The sequence below is a fragment of the Pelobates fuscus genome, chromosome 10 (assembly GCF_036172605.1).
Source record: "Pelobates fuscus isolate aPelFus1 chromosome 10, aPelFus1.pri, whole genome shotgun sequence".
NCBI lineage: Eukaryota > Metazoa > Chordata > Amphibia > Anura > Pelobatidae > Pelobates > Pelobates fuscus.
Genome location: NC_086326.1, coordinates 110964663 through 110985196, shown reverse-complemented (window position 1 = coordinate 110985196; position 20534 = coordinate 110964663). Strand labels below are relative to the sequence as shown.

Below are 20534 nucleotides of genomic sequence, written 5' to 3'. Positions count from 1 at the left end.
CATTGCACAAATATCAGTTTTAAATGTAGGTCTTAAATTTGCCCCAACTAATTCTTTTAAACCTTTCAAAACTTTTGTTGACGTTAACAAATTTGTCCGTAAAGCCACTCATAAGCGATTTTTTTAGTGAAAAAACTGAAGAAAGTTCAATTTTAGAGAAATCTAAATTTTATCCTGCTTTTATGAAATCAGCTCCACTTACAATGTTTGAGAAATTGGTCACCAAAGATCTTGACAGAATACAGACAAACAAATATGACTCGCATAATCTGACGAATGCAGAAAGGAAAGCACTTAAATAATTACAAGATGATAAAGATATCATGATAAAGCTAGCAGACAAAGGAGGTGGCTTAGTCATTTTATCCAGTACTTTATATATAGAAGAAGCGCACAGACACCTGAATGACACTGATGTCTATGAAAGACTTTTATCTGATCCTACTAAATCTATACAAAAAAATGCATCTGATTTTTTAAACAAAGGTTTGGCTTTAGGTATCCTAAACAAACATGAGTTTAACTTTCTGAACAAAAAAATCCCAATTATCCCTGTTATTTACTTCCTTCCTAAAATACATATAATTTATAAAAATCCCCCAGGCAGACCAATAGTGTCAGGTATAGGTTCCCTCCTCTGCAATCTTTCACAATATATAGACACTCTCCTTCAACCTTCTGTCAAACAAATGAGGTCATATTTACAAGATTCAATGGCTCTTTTAAAATGTTTAAATCACTTTAACTGGAACCCTAACTTTATCTTAGTCACCTGTGACGTTCAATCCCTCTACACAATTATAACCCATAATATTGGATGTAAAGCTATTAAAAATATTATAACTAAAGAAATGAGGATTTCTGAAATACAGATAGATTTTATATTAGAGGGTATAAACATAATTTTAAAAAAATAACTATTTTTGGTATCTTTGATTCCTTTTATCTCCAAAAAAGAGGGACTACTATAGGTACCAGGTTTGCCCCTAGCTATGCCAATTTATTAATGGCAGATTGGGAATCTACAGCTATCTATGATGGACACAATCTGAGGGCAAACCTGGTCTCATATTTTAGATATATTGATGACCTCTTTTTTTATCTGGGATGGGCCTGTCTACAGTCTTATTTATTTTATCAATGTTTTTAACACCAATGATAGAGGTGTAATTTTATCTCATGAATTCAGTAGGGAACAAATACATTTTTTAGAACTAAATATATTTGTAAAAAATGGGCAAAACACACAAAAACATTTAAAAAAAATAGTCTGTGTCAATACAGCTATTGACAGAACAAGCTGCCATTATAAACCCTGGCTTGATGGTGCCCCAAAAAGCCAATTTTTACGTCTACGCAGGAATTGTACCGAATTAGAAAATTTTAAATGAACAAGCAGATGTTTAAAAAAATGAATTTATCGAAAAAAATTATTCAGAAACAGACCTATTAGAAATTATTAACGAAATCAAGCACAAAAATAGAGACGAACTTTTAATGTACAAAACAAAACAAACAACGAATCTATGTCTCTCCCTATTTCTTTCAACTACAACAATAGAAGCAGTGTAATCAAAAAAATCATTAAAAAACATTGGCACATAAGGACCAAACTTCTGGAATAAAAGGGAATCATGACATGTCACACACGTCATGTGTCCTTAAGGGGTTAAAACATGACAACAAACTTAGCAAAATTATTCCTGAAAAAACAAATATAGTTTTTAGAGGAGGTCCCAATTTTAAATCAATTTTAACCACAAATTTTACTAAAACAATCCCACAAACAAATTCAGCATCCTTCTTCCCCTAAGTTAAAGGGTTCCACAAATGCAAATCATGTATTGTATGTAAAACCACTGACTCCATATTACCATCTAAGTTGATGCAATTTTCCTAAAATAGGACCAAAACAACAATAAGGAATTTATAATCTGCAATATGAAAAATTTAATTTATCTGCTTGAATGCCAATGTGGCTTCCAGTATGTTGGAATGACCACAAGGTGCTTAAAAACTAGACTAAGTGAACACTGCAGAAACATTAAAAATGGATACTTAAACCACTCCATATCCAAACATTTTATTAAGATCCTAAAATGTTGAATTGTATAGAGATAAAAAAAAAAATGCACCTTACCCTGGAGTGAAGGCGATATAAAAAATGTCCTAGGAAAAACTAAAATGAAATGGGTCTACAAGCCCCTTACACCCCAAGGTCTAAATGCAGAATTCGATCTGTATAATGTTTTATAATTATGCATACCATCAATATTAATTGTCACATTTTTCTTATGGAACTTCCCTTTTTTTCAAAATGTATAATTGTATATTTTAAAGTGTTCAGCCTTATATTTATTTTTATATGTGAATTTTATGTGTATCTATTATTAACAGCACTTAATGCTCTAAACTTATACTATTATGTTTTAAGCATATGCTTTTTATGCTTTTATCATTTATATTCTTTTCATTTCTGTCTATATTAGTAAGCTGCTGTATTTATGTATCCTCTATATGTATGTATACACTTATGGGGCTAAACCATATACTCCATTACACATTTTATTCCTTCCATGGGACTTTTCCATAGTTAATTAGGGCAGTAATCAGAGCCCTTACTTTCATCTTTTACTATTTTCCCCCGACGGCATGAATCCCACGTGCCGTTGGCAGGTATTTTGATTCACATACACTCCCCCTGTAGTCCCTCCCCTGATGGGATTGGCTTGTTACTGTTAGTTAGAGTGAGACGCTCGCCACCCTCTCCCCAACACTCACGATGACCGGCAAAACTACATTACCAATGGAAATTTGCTCCAAATATTGCCAGTCACATGATGTTCTATTGGGAGCGGCTCGATACTGTTGTCAAGAGCAAGCCGCTCACCGCACTCACGATGACCGGCAAAACTACACTACCCATGGAGCTTTGCTCCAAATAATGCCGGTCACGTGACGTTTTATTTTCTCATATATCTTTTGATATAAGCTTCGTTTTAAACATGCAATTATACTATATAATCCCTATCTGACCACCCTGTTGAACTGGATAAACAATATTTGTTTTATTTATGTTTTACATATGTTTTTAAATATGTGTTTCCTATTGGCTGATCCATGTTTTGTTACATATCCTTAAAAATATTCCTCTATGCCAGGTATAATGCTATACTACCATTTTGATAAAGCCTTGAAGGTGAAACGCGTTAATGGTTTTGAATTGTGTATTTTAAACAATAAACGTTTTTTGGTTACCTTTTCCACAGGACCAATCTTCATTTTATTGTGTTTTATATGCACTTTTTATTTATCTTTTTCCTGGCATTTTATTACTGTATCCTGACTCAAGAAATCCTAGGTGGGGATCATTCCACCAGCGCTGTATAGATAGAGCAGTACCCTCTGCTCTATACTTGTGAGTATATTTTATTTACATTTATTTTATTTATCTTTTATACACTGAGAGCACTATTGCTGGTTTTTATATACCATGGAGCACGACTTATCCAGGTCGGATTGACGGACACATCTCTACAGTATAGCCCTTAGCGGGGATTATACCGCTAAACGCACTTCATCCCAGAGCTGGCCAAAGCTCTTCCAAATGTGAGTGTATTATCTCCCTTTTATAAATTTTATCCTTGGATTTACAATACTTCACTATCAGCAGTTGTCGTGTTTTTATTCTTGTCTTCACATATACGGATTATATACAACCCGGACGGATTAACTCCTGAGGACTGTACCCATACTCTATCCAGTTATACCAGTGAGACATTTTTTTATTGAATATTTTTTATTGAATATTTTATTACCTGGACAGACATTCTTTTCCCATTTTTTCTGTTGTTTTAAGTGAGACTCTTTATATAGGCCAACTTGTTGTTGACTATCCATTTAGACCATTTGGTCTGATTTCTATTGTCATAGATTACTGTTTTTAGCTTTCAGCGCAGTCCTTACCCCCTTCACAAATTATTCAATACCCATTGAAAAATCAAGTTTATTGTAAAAATGTACAGACTTTTAGCTGTTTGAACAATGAACAAATAAAACAAAAGTATTTGAAATAGATCAACACAATGAATGCCTCTAGTGGTTTCCCCAAATTCAAGAGAAAATGCAACTTATAATGACTTCTCCAGAATTATTCAACCCCTTCATGGCAAGCATGTTTAGTACTTAGTACCCTTTTTTGCTGTTGCAAATGAGATGCATAGTCATATACCAGCTTCTGGCAGCGTTCCTGAGAATCCTTAGCCCATTGCTCATTCGCCTTCTTCAAATCCCAGAGTTTTTCTGTGGGGTTCAATACAGATGACCGTGATGGCCACTGTAGAATTTTCCAGGTATTCTGCAAAAGTCTTGGTGGAATTTGAGGTATGCTTGGGATCATTGTCTTGTTGGAAGGACCAATGACTCCCAACTTTAGCTTCCTCACAAACGGCATGACATTTTTTCCTAGGATTTCCTGATACTTCAATGAGTCCATCTGCCTTCCACTGAAGGTTTCTAGTCCAAAAGGATAAAAAGAAGCCCCAGAACATCACGGAGCCACCACCAGGCTTACCTGAAGGCAGAGCATTCCTTTCAGCATATGCTTCATTCTTCTTCCTCCAGACATACAGCTGATTCATTGGGCCGAAAAGTTTAATCGCTCCACAGAACTGAATCACCAAACGTCTATGGCTTATTTATGATTTTGAGCATATTGGAGCTGATTTTTTTGGTGCTTTTGGGTCAGTGGAGTTCTGACATGGAAACCTGCTGCTGTGCTGTCACAGTCTTACATTGGTTGGAGTCCGAAGTGCAGAGATGTATGCTCACCCTTGCAGATAAACACAACCCACGGTACCAGGTAAGAAGCTACCTGGGCTGTGAGTCTGTGCACAAGGGCTTAGACAGGAACAATAACTGGGTACGAGGAAACAGACAAGGACAAATACAGAAGAGTAGTCAGGCACGGCTCCAAAAGTCAGGGCAGGCAGCAAACAGGCAATAACAAAGATTCCACAAGCAGGAGTCACAAGCCAAGTCAGTCTTAGGCAACAGAAAACAGGGAGAGGCAGGGAGAGGTAGTGTTATATACGTAGATAATGAGTTACATAGTTAGATAGCTGAAAAGAGACTTGCGTCCATCAAGTTCAGCCTTCCTCACACCTGTTTTTTGCTGTTGATCCAAAAGAAAAAAAAAAAACCCAGTTTGAAGCACAATTTTGCAACAAGCTAGGACAAAAAATTCCTTCTTGACCCCAGAATGGCAGTCAGATTTATCCTTGAATCAAGCAGTTATTACCCTACATTGAAAGATTATATCCTTGAATATTCTGTCTTTGCAAGTATGCATCTAGTAGCTGTTTGAACATCTGTATGGACTCTGATAAAACCACTTCTTCAGGCAGAGAATTCCACATCCTGATTGTTCTTACAGTAAAAAAACCTTTCCTTTGCCTTAGACGAAATCTTCTTTCTTCCAGTCTAAACGCATGGCCTCGTGTCCTATGTAAAGTCCGGTTTGTGAATAGATTTCCACACAATGGTTTGTATTGGCCCCGAATATATTTGTATAATGTTATCATATCCCCTCTCAGGCGACGTTTTTCTAAACTAAATAGGTTTAAATTTGTTAACCTTTCTTCATAGCTGATATGTTCCATTCCTTTTATTAATTTTGTAGCCCGCCTCTGAACTTTTTCTAGTGCCATGACATCCTTCTTTAGAACAGGTGCCCAAAATTGCACAGCATATTCAATATGTGGTCTTACCAGTGATTTATAGAGAGGCAAAATTATATTCTCGTCCCGAGAATGAATGCCCTTTTTCATGCATGACAATACCTTACTGGCCTTGGCCACTGCTGATTGACATTGCACATTGTTGCATAGTTTGTTGTCTATAACAATTCCCAAGTCCTTTTCGTGTGTTGTTATCCCTAATTCGCTTCCATTAAGGGTATACGTTGCTTGTGTATTCTTTACGCCGAAGTGCATAACTTTGCATTTTTCAACATTAAATTTCATCTGCCATTTGAGTGCCCAGTCCTCCAGTCTATCTAAATCCTTCTGCAGCAAAGTAATATCTTGCTCACATTGTATTATTTTACAAAGTTTTGTGTCATCTGCAAACACTGAAACATGACTTTCAATGCTGTCTTCAAGATCATTTATAAAAATGTTAAATAGAAGGGGTCCCAGAACAGACCCCTGAGGGACACCACTTGCCACCTCTGTCCAGCTTGAAAATTTACCATTAACGACAACTCTTTGTATTCTGTTTTTAAGCCAATGTTCTACCCAAGAACAAGCATTTTCATCGAGACCGATTTCCTTGAGTTTGAACACTAATCTTTTGTGTGGAACTGTATCAAATGCCTTGGCAAAATCCAAATAGATCACATCCACTGCAACACCCTGATCTATACTTCTACTTACTTCTTCGTAGAACGCAATCAAGTTAGTTAGTTAGTTAGTTTGAGTAATCTGCTTCAGGTGGACTTAGAGTGATAGACAGCAACCACAGGTGAAGTCTAGCGCCCAGTGCTGAAGACAATACCAGGTAAACAGGGCTAGAACCAGAAGTTCTGAAGTGGCTCAGAGGCAGGAAAATGGCTTGGGATACAGAAGGGCTCAGGTTCAAATCCCCTGTGGGGTGGCCACACCTAGCTGTCTGGATGGCACGGGGAGAACTGTGACTGTGCTCACTGAAACTTCAGTGCCTGTTGCCACAAAGTCTTGCTGCAGGTCTTTTGCAGTCATGGTTTTTCACAACCTGCCTTCTCAGAAATATGGTTGCAGCCATTGATGGCTTCCTTTTGTTGCCCTGTCCAGGTAATGTAACCAACCACTGTTCCTTCAACTTTGAACTTGCGAACTATGCTTCCATCAGTGTCTCTAGGAACATGCATTACCTTTGTTATCTTTTTGTATCCTGTTCCTTGTTTTTGAAGGGCAATGATCTCTTCTCTTCATTTTGTGAAAACACCTATTTTGCATATTTGTGCTGCTGTGAGGGGATTTTAGGGAGGGGGTTGAATAATTTTGAAACTGAAGAAGTAATGTTCAGTTGAATTTGGGGAAACTATTGAAGCAATCATTGTGTTGAACTATTTCAATTGCTTTTGTTTGATTTGTTAATTGCAGCTGAAAGTCTGTCAGTTTTGACAATAATCCTGATTTTTCAATTAGGGTTAAATACTTTTGATTGCAACTGTATATATTCGGTCATTTATAGTAACATAATCAGTGCTGCACCAACATGGTCAGATATATTTCCTTAAAAACAGACATATTTTCCTTAACCCCTTAAGGACGGTGGACATGCTCTGCCATCCTTGGGGACCCAGCTCTAAATGCCGGCAGGGGGCATTGCACTTCCCACGCCGGCGATTGCGGAGGGAGACTTACCTAGCATCGCAGGGAGTCCCCTGGCTGCTGTTCCTGCCCTCCTGGGCCATGTGATCACGAGGTCCTTGCGAGGACCTCACGATCACATGGACAAAATAGCCATCAACAGCATTGCCAGCAGGGGGAGTGCCTTGAATGACAGGTAGTCCCCCTGCTGCCTGAAAAAAAGTTAAAACAATTGTTTAGAAGCCACTTAGTCAAAAACACTGGCCAAAATTGGTGCTCAAATTAGTTTTTTGCATTTTTCACACACAAACAAATATTAACACTAACTTTGGCCAGTGTTTGTGACGAAGTGGCTACTTAAAAAGACTGGACATACCCCATTTGCAATACCTTGGGTTGTCTACTATTGCAAATGGTATGCCATCATGGGGGTAATTCTCATTCCTGGGCTACCATACGTTGTCAAAGGCAACGTAACCAATCTGGCGAATTTCAATGTGAAAAATTGAAAAATTTAACATGCTATATTTGACCCTGTAACTTCCCAAAACACCATAAAACCTGTACATAGGGGATACGGTTTTCCACATGAGACATTGCTGTATACAAATATGTGTATTTTATTGCAGCAAAAGCAAACAGTATTATGACATTCACAGTATAAATGTCATGTAGAACTAAAAAAATAACATTTCTTATTTTCTCCCTTTTTTTATATTTTATTCATATTAAATTATATTTCATAGCTAAATATTTGATGTTAAATGAAAGCCCTGTTTCCTCTGAATAAAATGGTATGTAATAAGTGTGGGTGCACTTAATATGAAAGAGGTGAATTACGGTTGAACAGACAGTCAAATTCCAGATTTTGTTTACGTTTTGTTTTGATCACAATGTGTACATTTGGCTCAGTCCTTAAGGGGTTAATAACAGACATACTACTTTTTTATTTATTTATTTATTTATTTATTTATTTATTACCATGTTCTCTCAGATTTCATTTGCAGATTATAACCTTGTGGATCTTCTCTGCAATCATCTTGTCTTGGCTCCTGGGTGTCTTGCAGAATTTCCGCATCTCTCTGCGTATGTTAAGCGTATTTCTTCTCGGCCCAGAATTCAGGCCTTCCTGTCTAGTGACGCCCACAAGAATCGCCCCATCAATGGAAATGGCAAACAGTAATTAAATCATTTCATCCAGACTAGACTCCTGATATAATTATCCTGAGACTTTTGCTATAACATTGTTTTGTGTGTATTGGTAATGGTCACAGTTTGGGCAACAAAGCAAATATAATAAAAATAAATAAATTAATTATTTTTTAAAAAAATAGGATCCTTGTCCTGTTCTTTCCTCCATACTGCCATCACATTCAATACACTTTATGGAATTGGCTGTAATTTGAGCATTTCTGGTTCTTACTGTAAAAGGATGGTGAAGTAAACAATTTAATATAAATCAAATGATACGACCATTAGAAAAAAGTAATGTATACTTAGCATAATGAGATCTAAATATTATCCATTCTGCCAAAAGAATGATGAAATGTAATGGGAACTGGGATAACTAGTCCCCAGCTTGGGATCTAGACCTGCTATGCCACTTGCACATGTCTCAGACGGTGAGAGAGGAGAAGGGACAACTATTCTATAGGGTAAGGTCTTGGTCTCTGCCCATTCCATTATATTATGTATGATTTGCGCCCCCGAATACTACTCATTAAACAGGGTCCCAGTCGGGTGCTCATCCTTAACCCCTTAAGGACACATGACATGTGTGACATGTCATGATTCCCTTTTATTCCAGAAGTTTGGTCCTTAAGGGGTTAAAGATCCCCACTCTGGAGCATGGAGGCAGGAGGCAGCTGGAGAGGCTAGAGTGAGCTGCTGCTACAAGCAGGGGAAGCCGGGACATGACATGGTATCCCAGCTGCCCCCTGCCTGTGAACAACGGAAACTCTCTGAGGGGAGCAGGAAACAGCCTGTGCTCACAGTACACTGCTCTCCAGCTCCCCCAGCAGAAAAAAGAACAACTTCCTGCAGCCTGGACCTCTTCTCCTCTTCACAGCACCCAGGTAGGCTAAGGGGGATTGTTTATTGTGTGAATGGTTGTAAATTGGTGTGTTTGTGTGTGTGTGTGTGTCTGGGACACTATAGGCACCCAGACCACTTCAGTTCATTGAAGTGGTCTGGATGCACTGTCCCAGGGCCATTAAGCATGCAAAAGTAATTATTGTAGTTTTTAACAAACTGCAATAATTACCGTTCAGGGTCAACTCCACGTCTAGTGGCTATGCATGGGGACGGCAATTGGAAAAACCCCATTGGAAAGCATTGTATAATACTTTTCTATGGGGAGATCCTAATGCAGCCATTGAGAAGTGTAGGAGGACCCGATCCAGCGCCGAGGGACATCAGCGTTGGACCCGGATAAGTGATGGAAGGGGTTTTTAACCCCTTTTGCACCACGAGGTAGTGGCGATTGACAGAGGGGGAAGCTATAGTGCCAGGATAACAAGTTTGTTTTCCTGGCACTATAGTTTCCCTTTACTGTCTACTCAGTGTGTCTCTTTTTGCATTTTGGGATGTCTGAATACCCCAAAGAAAACAACAAATAGATTTTTAACTACCTTTATAATGAATATGGAGAAGAAAAATATGCTTTTTAAGCCATTTCCTTCTTCCCAGGCACAGGCTCTCATTCGAGGCCAAGGAATACTCCAATCAGAGGCTTCTCATTAAGAAGCATTTTTGATGGAGCTGCAAGCACACAATTGTGGCTTTCCCATACTTCCTAATAAGATATTGTACAGTACACTGAGAAGGGAAGAAGGCAGATGTGCATGCTCGCCCAGGGCATGTGTCACTTCAACCTACCTGGCTGTCTAATTGACAGCCAGGGTCATGTTTGTGCCCCAGTTATAAAAGTGATCATTTCCTTTTGAAAAGTACACTCTTATATGCAGTTACAGCTTGCTAAAGTGCTTATGTGTCTGGAGTGACATATTTGTAATTTATTTTATTTTGTCACCACTAGAGTTGAGCGAACCCGAACTGTAAAGTTTGGGTTCGTACCGAATATTAAGTTTTTTGGACCCCGAACCCGAACATATCACACTGTATGTTCGGGTTGGAGTTCGGTGATTTAATGGCGCGATTTCAAAGGCTGCAGGTCTTATTAGTGTAGAGGGAGGATGCTGCCGCTGATAGGGACAGCTTAGGAAAGAATTCTGCAATCTAGTACATTAGTAGGGTGCACTTCATATCTGAGAGTCAAATAGAAGCGTCAAATACTGCTGTCACATTGCAGTTTTAAAACTTAAAATTTTTTGGGTGCTAAACGGCTAAATAGAATTTTAGTGGTGTGCACTTCATATCTGAGAGTCTAATAGTGTGCTTACAATGCAGTGGTAAACATTCTTATTTTCTGGGTGCTAATATGCCAAATAGTAAATTTTGGGGCGTGCACTTCATATCTGAGAGTCAAATAGAAGCGTCTAATAGTGTGCTTACAGCGCAGTGGTAAACACTTATTTTCTGGGTGCTAATCTGCTAAATACATTTTGCTAAGTACATTTGCGGCCTGCGGTGCACTTCATATCTGAGAGTCAAATAGAAGTGTCTAATAGTGTGCTTACAGCGCAGTTATAAAAATTCTAATTGTTTTGCTGCTAATCTGCTAAATTGTACATTTGCGGCCTGCGGTGCACTTCATATGTGAGAGTCAAATAGAAGCGTCAAATAGTGCGCTTACTGCGCAGTTGTAAACATTCTAAAAAGTAAAAAAAAATTTGGGGTGCTAAAAACAGTCAGGTCCATAAATATTGGGACATCGACACAATTCTAATCTTTTTGGCTCTATACACTGTGATAAAGTGAAGGCAGAGAGGCCTTTAAAATTTAACCCCAGGGGAAGTATGTGTTGTATGCAGTGTGGTGTGCAACACAAAGCTATGTTTAGTTATGGGCCCCTGGGGTGGAGCATTTGGAGAGCAGGGTGGGCCAATGCTCCACTCCGCAGTTTATACACAACTGGGAGAAATAAGGTGCAGGCCAGAGTTTTTTGGAACTGTCTCCAACCCACTGCTCAGCTGCAGATAATCAGCTGCAGCAGTGGGAATAAACCCCTCCCTGCTAGGCAGGTAAAGGGGTATTGTTGGCTTCCTCCCTGGAAGCAGGTAGGAGAGAGTCAAGGAGACAGAGCACTGGGAGTGCAAAAGGAAAGCAAGTCAAGGCTGGCTTGGAGCACTGGGAGCACAGAAGGAAGCAGTTAAGGCTGGCTTGGAGCACTGGGAGTGTAGAAAGGAAAGCAACAGGCTGACTAAGCACTGCAGAGAGCTGACAAAGACACTAGGTTGGTGAAACCAATATTGTTTTGTTTTAGTTTAACCCCCTAAGAGATAGGGAGCCTGATGTTAGTAAGTGCTCAGATGAGCTAGGTTTTTGTTTATAGGGATTTGTGTTATAGTTATGTTTTCATTTGCTGCTGTCTCCTGTGTGGACTTACAAATAAAATTGCCTGGATTATATGCAAATTAAAGGACTGTGCCTGTTGTTTACCCTAGAGGACCGTGCTACCTGCAGACAAGGATCACAACACCAACACAATGGGTTTGAAATGAAACAAACAAGATGTGCTTTAACTGCAGACTTTCAGCTTTAATTTGAGGGTATTTACATCCAAATCAGGTGAATGGTGTAGGAACTTTTTAACCCCTTAAGGACCAAACTTCTGGAATAAAAGGGAGTCATGACGTGTCACACACGCCATGTGTCCTTAAGGGGTTAAGGGACCAAACGTAATGGGACAGATTAACAGTCTTAAATCAAACCTTTCACTTTTTAATACATGGTTGCAAATCCTTTGCAGTCAATTACAGCCTGAAGTCTGGAATGCATAGACATCACTAGACGCTGGGTAATCCCTGGTGATGCTCTGCCAGGCCTCTACTGCAACTCTCTTCAGTTCCTGCTTGTTCTTGGGGCATTTTCCCTTCAGTTTTGTCTTCATCAAGTGAAATGCATGCTCAATCAGATTCAGGTCAGGTTATTGACTTGGCCATTGCATAACATTCCACTTCTTTCCCTTAAACTCTTTGGTTGTTTTTGCAGTATGCTTCATGTCATTGTCCATCTGCACTGTGAAGCGCCGTCCAATGAGTTCTGAAGCATTTGGCTGAATATGAGCAGATAATTTTGCCCAAAACACTTTCAAATTCATCCTGCTGCTTTTGTCAGCAGTCACAACATCAATAAATACAAGAGAACCAGTTCCATTGGCAGCCATACATGCCCAAGCCATGACACTACCACCACCATGCTTCACTGATGAGGTGGTATGCATTGGATCATGAGCAGTTCCTTCTCCATACTCTTCTCATCTGTCCATAGGATGTTGTTCCAGAACTGTGAGGGCTTTTTTAGATGTTGTTTGGCAAACTCTAAACTGGCCTTCCTGTTTTTGAGGCTCACCAGTGGTTTACATCTTGTGGTGAACCCTCTGTATTCACTCTGGTGAATCTCTTGATTGTTGACTTTGACACACATACACCTACCTCCTGGAGAGTGGTCTTGAGCTGGCCAACTGTTGTGAAGGGTGTTTTCTTCACCAGGGAAAGAATTCTTCGGTCATCCACCACAGTTGTTTTCCGTGGTCTTCCGGGTCTTTTGGTGTTGCTGAGCTCACCGGTGCGTTCTTTCTTTTTAAGGATGTTCCAAACAGTTGATTTGGCCACACCTAATGTTTTTGCTATCTCTCTGGTGGGTTTGTTTTGTTTTTTTCAGCCTAATGATGGCTTGCTTCACTGATAGTGACAGCTCTTAGGATCTCATATTGAGAGTTGACAGCAACATATTCCAAATGCAAATAGCACACTTGAAATGAACTCTGGACCTTTTCTCTGCTCCTTGTAAATGGGATAATGAGGGAATAACGCACACCTGGCCATGGAACAGCTGAGCAGCCAATTGTCCCATTACTTTTGATCCCTTGAAAAGTGGGAGGGACATATACAAACTGTTGTAATTTCAACACTGTTCACCTGATTTGGATGTAAATACCCTCAAATTAAAGCTGAAAGTCTGCAGTTAAAGCACATCTTGTTCATTTCATTTCAAACCCATTGTGGTGGTGTATAGAGCCAAAAAGATTAGAATTGTGTCGATGTCTGTGTCGATGTCCCAATATTTATGGACTTGACTGTAGTATATTTGGGGTGTGCACTTCATATCTGAGAGTCAAATAGAAGCGTCTAATAATGTGCTTACAGCGCAGTGGTAAACATTCTTATTCTCTGTGTGCTAATCTGCTAAATAGTAAATTTTGGGACCTGCTCTTCATATCTACAAGTCATGCTACAACAAAATTAAACAAGTTTTAAAAAATGTATTGGCCAACCAGTGGCTGTAAAAAAAAAGTTTTACTGGTTACATTCATGACTACACACTCTAGTGAACATGACCTTCATGTAGTGTTTTTTTTTTTCTTTTGTTTTTTTTAATCATATAGCATCCTTTTCATGTGCTTTTCAGATGTCATATTGTGAATTACCAATTTTTGTGTAGCCTGATATTTTTCACTTTAAAAAAGAAAAAAAGTGTTATTGTGATCGCTTCATATACAGAAGCATTTATATACATTTCTATATTGTGTAAAGACACAACAACAAAGTTAAAAACCAAACAACGTGCCCGACAATCTACCTGTGCATGGCTAGTGTGATACAATAAGTCTACATCTTAAAAATGCAATAACCCACAGAAGATGAGCGAGAATTTTTTTTTGCAAATGGAACTTTGATTCAAATTTACTACATCGGTCACAAAAAAAAAAACATTAAGTGCGTCGGTTATTATGGATTTTTTTTTATTTGGCCTTTTTTTTTTTTTTAAATTCTTTATTTATATCGTGCATGAGGGTGACAATTAGATGCGCAAAACCACAACGATTGCTGCGCACCGGTCATAAACATAGGATTACAAACATGTGGTGATATATGCTAGGCACATTTTTAGTTTTATAGATAAATAACTAGCAGCTACATTCTGATCCAGGCATGCGATATCATATACTAAAATAATAAAAATCGTATTAGCGGCATGCTCAGGTGGTGTGTGGGGAACTTGAGCATAGCTATGCCTACTTTGTGTGTACTCGCAGTGTTCCCTGATGAGTTAGCAGTAGAGTGAACTAAGATAACATAAAAGAACAGAACATAATATAATTGAATACCAAGGCCCTACTAGGTGTATTCATATAAGGGAGTATCCACTCCAGGTGGTATGCGTTACCGGCGTGCATTGCCGTTGTAGTGCCACTCGTGGTTTACTTGGAGGGCAATGGATGCCTATAGATGGTAAGGTTTATTACACCCGGCTATGTCTGAGTTAGGTTCGAGGAGTGTGTTAGGCTATTGTCGGGTGGGGGGGGGGAGCAATGCGGTCGATAGACCTTCTTGCTGGAGGAGTGTGGGTAGTAACAAATAACTTTAGTAGTAGAATAACTTTATCGTGGCTGTATAACAAGCAAACATTTTCAACAATTGGACAATCAGATCCTGTACTTCACAGTTCAGAGTCCGACATAGTCAGGTGGTCACAGTTCCACTTAGTGCGGCCGCGGGTCCACGCGGAACAAAGGGTGTCGTTTTACCGGGGTTCCACTTATGTGCCGGTTTGGATGTAACTTGAGGTTCAGCTGTGTTTAGAGAGTCCTGAGGGAGTCCCAGTGTAGGTAGTAGCGCTCTGGCTTGCGTGCTTGGTGCCATTTATAACTTAGGCCACTTTTCTGCAGAAGGGTCGTAAATGGCCTGAGCGACCTTCTCCATGCCAAGGTGCCCCCCGTAAGATCAGTAAAAAAGGATAGTTCCATCGATTCGAATGTGTAGGGGGAGCAGTGTCTAGCCGCTGTTAAGATAGCGGTTCTGGCTGAGAAGTGCTGGAATCGCACGATCAGGTCCCGTGGGGCTGCTGCTGGTGCGGAGGCCGGTTTTGGGGCCCGGAAGAACCCATCCACTGTGATGGCTTTCGCCTGTTGTGGTGATAGCAGGGCCACTAGTAGGCGCCTCAGGAGGTGTGGAATCTCGACCTGTGGGATGTTTTCAGGGATGCCCCGTACCTTGATGTTATTGGCCCGGCGTGCTTCCTCCAGTGCCGTGAAACGGCGTTCATAGTTTTCGTTCTGTTTCTGTAGGTCGTGGACCTCTGTTTGTAAGGAGGCAAGTTGGTCGGAGCAGACGTTGGAGGCAGTCTCGATCGCTCCCATGCGGCCTGTCAGACCGTGAATATCGTTGCGGAGGGAAGCTACATCTGCATGTATATTCGCCTGGAGGTCCGCGAGGAGTGTTTTCAGCACCGCTGCCGTTACCGGTGAAGTCTCCGCCTTTTGGGGGGCCAGTGTTGGGCCTTGCACGGGTGGTAAGTTCACTACTTCATCCCCCGAGGAGAGGCCGTCTGAGAAGTCAGAATAGGTTTCCGGGTAGGCGGCCATCTTGGGCCTAGCGATCTCCCGTGTCTGCTGTAGAAGATCCACAATATTAGGTCCCTGCCTCGGTTTATCGGGTTTGATTTTCTTGTTTTTGCGCCCCATATCGAGGTAGTATCTCGTTTAGACCCCACAGGGAGCCTGCAGCCACTCTAACCGGGTGTAAGAGGAGTTTTTAGGTCCGAAAATGCCGGAGCTCTCTCGCCATGCGACTGTCCAGCTCGGCTGCTAGGCTCCGCCCTATTTGGCCTTTTTTGTGGCTGAAAAGATTTTAGAATAAAGAAAACATCAATTGGTAAGTTTCTTTTTTCTTTTTTAATTTTATCTTTTTTAACAGGTACTTAGTTAATGGCCCCCCTCATTATTTTTAGGGTGAGGGGTGTAGGTAGGGGTTAGTTTTTTTTTGGGGGGGAGGGGGGTGACTAGGGGTTTGGGGACCCCTAGTCACCTGGGGGGTTACATTTTTACTCTTAGGGCCCCCACCCACCGCTCAGGGGTGGGGGCCAGGGGGGAGGACATTAGGTCCCCACTCTCATTCTAATTTAGGGCCCCCACCCACCGCTCAGGGGTGGGGGCCAGGGGGGAGGACATTAGGGCCCCCACCCACCGCTCAGGGGTGGGGGCCAGGGGGAGGACATTAAGTCTCCCCCCATTCTAATTTAGGGCCCCCACCCACCGCTCAGGGGTGGGGACTGGGGGGGAGGACAATAGGTCCCCCCCCATTATCTTACTTTTGGCCCCCACCCGCCGCTCATGGGTGGGGGCCAGGGGGAGGTCAATAGGTCTCCCCCCCCCCCTCCCCACACTTATTTTGTCTTTAGGGCCCCCACCTGCCGTTCAGTGGTGGGGGCTTGGGGGGGGGCAATAGGACTTTTTTTAATTTTTTTAATTTTTTGTGAGCAGCCATAGGCTGGGCCCACATCTGACAGAAATCTCCACATACATCAAACTTTCAAATGAACCTCTCAAAGAGCGGAATCCTACCACTATACATAAGCCAGAAGACACGTAGTCATCTGCAATCCACATTCCCCTTCGCATGGGCCGGCAAAGCGATTGCATACCTAGGGGTGCGCTTATCAGCCGACCTGAACTCCATATTTGAACTTAATTATGAGCCGCTTTTCCAATCCCTGTCCAAAGATCTGTCGATGTGGCACAAATCGCACTTTACTTGGCTATGTAGGATAAACATCCTCAAAATGAACACCCTCCCTAAGATACTCTACTTCTTCCAGATCCTGCCCATAACCATCCCCAAATATTTTTTCATCAAGCTTAGACAACTCTTCATCACATGCATATGGGCACATAAACAACCGAGAATCCCATATGACATCTTAACCAGACATAAACACTGCGGAGGACTGGGTCTCCCCCACATGGAACAATACTACAAAGCCTCCATGCTGTCCAGGATTTATGAATGGTCTGCCTTCCCACCAACAAAGCAATGGTCACTACTGGAAAGCGCTATGTTTTCAGCCCCTCTTCATACAGTCCCATGGCAAAAGGCAAACCCCTCGGTCCTCCTCCCCTGCCACACCCATCACCCTACCATTTTGTCCACACTTCGAACATGGACTCGCATCCAAGACTCCAGGGAAATCTCCCTTCTCCCTTATACCCCATTACACATACTACACTCTTTCCACCAGGTCTCCAGGTACAATATTACCAACATCCCATGACTCACACTACCTTAAATTGGGCTCCCTTCTAGACGGCAATGCTGTACGACCTCTCTCCAGTATGTCTGGCCAAGATACTATGACTACCTTGCAGACATTCCAATTTGCACAACTTACGCGTTTCTTAAGAACAAATAATTATCAATGTTCTACAAACTCCTCCAAGCAGAACACCACACCCTCCTACCTCCGTTCACAGATTCCTGGGCCACAGACCTTAAGGTACAGTTCACGATACCACAATGGAAAAAAAAATTTTAAACAGATACATACTAGCTCGATTAGCACACAAGAGAGTGGATACAAACGCATCGCCAGGTAGCACTATTCTCCATCTAAACTTATTCCCTAATATGCCGACACTTGTGGGAATTGCACTCAACAGGGAGCTTCTCTGGCCCACACTTGGTGGCACTGCCCCCCGACTCAAACATTTTGGTCCAACATAGCAAAAATGATCAAAGCGGTGACAGGTCTCTATCTACCCCTCACACCTCAGACATTCCTATTTCTCATCCTTCCACATCTCCTCCACAAGCCGCAATATATCCTGACCACTCACCTCATCTCCGCTGCCAACTGCACTCATACCCATGAAATGGAAACACCCCAATGCTCCCTCCATCAGGGAATGGATTGCAAAGGTAGACACAATCAAAACAATGGAAGAAATACATGCTTCTCTCTCTTGTGAATACCCATTATACATGGCCACATGGGAACCATGGATACAGCTCATGAAGGACAAGTAACTGACCACTCTGCGCACCACAAGGTCTACATCCCCATTTCATGCACCCCCTACAGGCAGATGCACACAGACGGAACCTCCTCCCTCAGCTGTACACACCTGTACATACCTCACATGAAAGGACCAGGAGACTTCAACCAACATGAATTTATAAAAAGAGAATATTTTTAAAAAAAATGTTTTCAAAAAAATGTAAGTCCGCCACTCCCCTCCGATCTCCCCGGCCGGCTAATACCCCTCCCTATCCCACTATACAACTACCACATGACAGGAGTTAGACTGGCAGAGATCGCTCTGAACTTAACAATACTGATACCACTAACCACAATGAGGATTAATGCCCAACTCAGACCGCACCATGGGGAGACAACTGGTCACAGCGAGACACTAAGCCTAAATGCTCTACGCTACATTGAAACCTCAAACCACCCAATCCACCAACATACTTAAAGGACCACTCTAGGCACCCAGACCACTTCAGCTTAATGAAGTGGTCTGGGTGCCAGGTCCAGCTAGCTTTTACCCTTTTTTTTTATAAACATAGCAGTTTCAGAGAAACTGCTATGTTTATACTGAGGGTTAAGCCAGCCTCCAGAGCCTCTAGTGGCTGTCTCACTGACAGCCGCTAGAGGCGCTTGCGTGCTTCTCACTGTGAAAATCACAGTGAGAGCACGCAAGCGTCCATAGGAAAGCATTATGAATGCTTTCCTATGCGACCGGCTGAATGCGAGCGCGGCTCCTGCCACGCATGCGCATTCAGCCGATGACGTCGTGAGAAAGAAGAGGAGGAGGAGGAAAGCTCCACGCCCGGCGCTGGAGAAAGAGGTAAGTTTAACCCCTTCCTCCCCCCAGAGCCCGGCGGGAGTGGGTCCCTGAGGGTGGGGGCACCCTCAGGGCACTCTAGTGCCAGGAAAACGAGTATGTTTTCCTGGCACTAGAGTGGTCCTTTAATCACTGCTGCAGCCCCTCCCCCAGGAATATTGTCCTCCTCTGAGGCCCACAGTACCCTATAAGGTGACTAATCAGGAAGCACTCAGTTATGGTACCCATCCAATTCAATAATATCTCCGGTCTTGAGCTTAATTCGTTCTTTGAACCCTGTGTACCTCCTTACTGTACAGTACACACCTGATGGACATCTCTATAAACTCAAACGTTTGTTATTGCCTCACAAAGTAACCACTATCTATATAATCGCTGTCCATCACACTACTGCTATATCTGACTGTAATCCACCTCTCCGTGGGTCAAAACTGTGTCGTAGTTTTGTATATTTTTCAGTTAAAATGAAACCTACACCAGTTGTCAAAACAAACAAAAAAAATGAATAAATAAAAATAATTTAATAAAAACAAAGAGGGGGAAAAAAGCGACACTTTGACTACTAGCACCAGGAAAGATGTCCATTGCCATTTATAGATGGATTCGCCCCCCCCACTAGATAACTATATGTGAAACCTCATAGACCAAAGCTGCCAATATTACAGATTGATACACCGCAATTCCAGGTATGGATGCTGGTGGATCACCAAATATAATGCTCTCACAATTTCGTAAACTGCCCCTTCCAACCAGGACCGGTGCTAGGATTTTTAGTTACACAGGCGAAGATGCATTTTGGTGCCCCCCACCCTCGTTCAAAATAAGGTTCATACAAACACAGAAATAATCATACAGACATACAGACACAGACAGAGACATACATGCAGGCATATAGACATCATGGCGGCGGGCACCTGGTCGCAGGGATGTGACCCCTGCGACCGCGGTATGTACGCCAGTGCATGCAGATGCACACACAATTAAAGGACCACTACAGACACCCAGATCACATCAGCTCAATGAAGTGGTCTGGGTGTCAGGTCCCTCTAGTTTTAACCCTGCAGCTGAAAACATAGCAGTTTCAGAGAAACTGCTATGTTTCACCGAGGGTTAATCCAGCCTCTAGTGGATGTCTCACTGACAGCCGCTAGAGGAGCTTCCGCTATTCTAAAACATTGAGTAATGCTTTCCTATGGGCGGTTTGAATGCATGCGCGGCAAGAGCATTCGGAGCTGAGAGGCGGAGGGATCCCCAGCGCCAAGGGAGTCCGGCGCTAGAGAAAGGTAAGTGCTGAAGACACACACACACTCTCACGAACAGATGCATACACACCAGCTAACAGACACACACATTTACTGACAGACACACTCAGCGACAGACATACATACACTCTCACTGACAAACACACACTCACTAACAGACATCAAACAGACTCA

General features: G+C 41.8%; 1 protein-coding gene across 2 annotated transcripts in view; it reads left to right on the top strand.

Moving 5' to 3' along the window:
* LOC134575567 (glutathione S-transferase P 1-like) overlaps window positions 1–20534 on the top strand; it is a 168016-nt gene that overhangs the window by 112899 nt on the left and 34583 nt on the right. Inside the window, exon 7 of one of the 2 annotated variants that reach the window (XM_063434868.1) lies at window positions 8347–8668. The exons of the other annotated variant lie outside the window; for it this stretch is intronic. Coding sequence (XP_063290938.1) covers window positions 8347–8535 — 189 coding nt within the window. The 3' untranslated portion in view covers window positions 8536–8668. Of the gene's footprint in view, window positions 1–8346; window positions 8669–20534 lie in introns of those variants that run through there. 2 annotated transcript variants of the gene reach the window in all.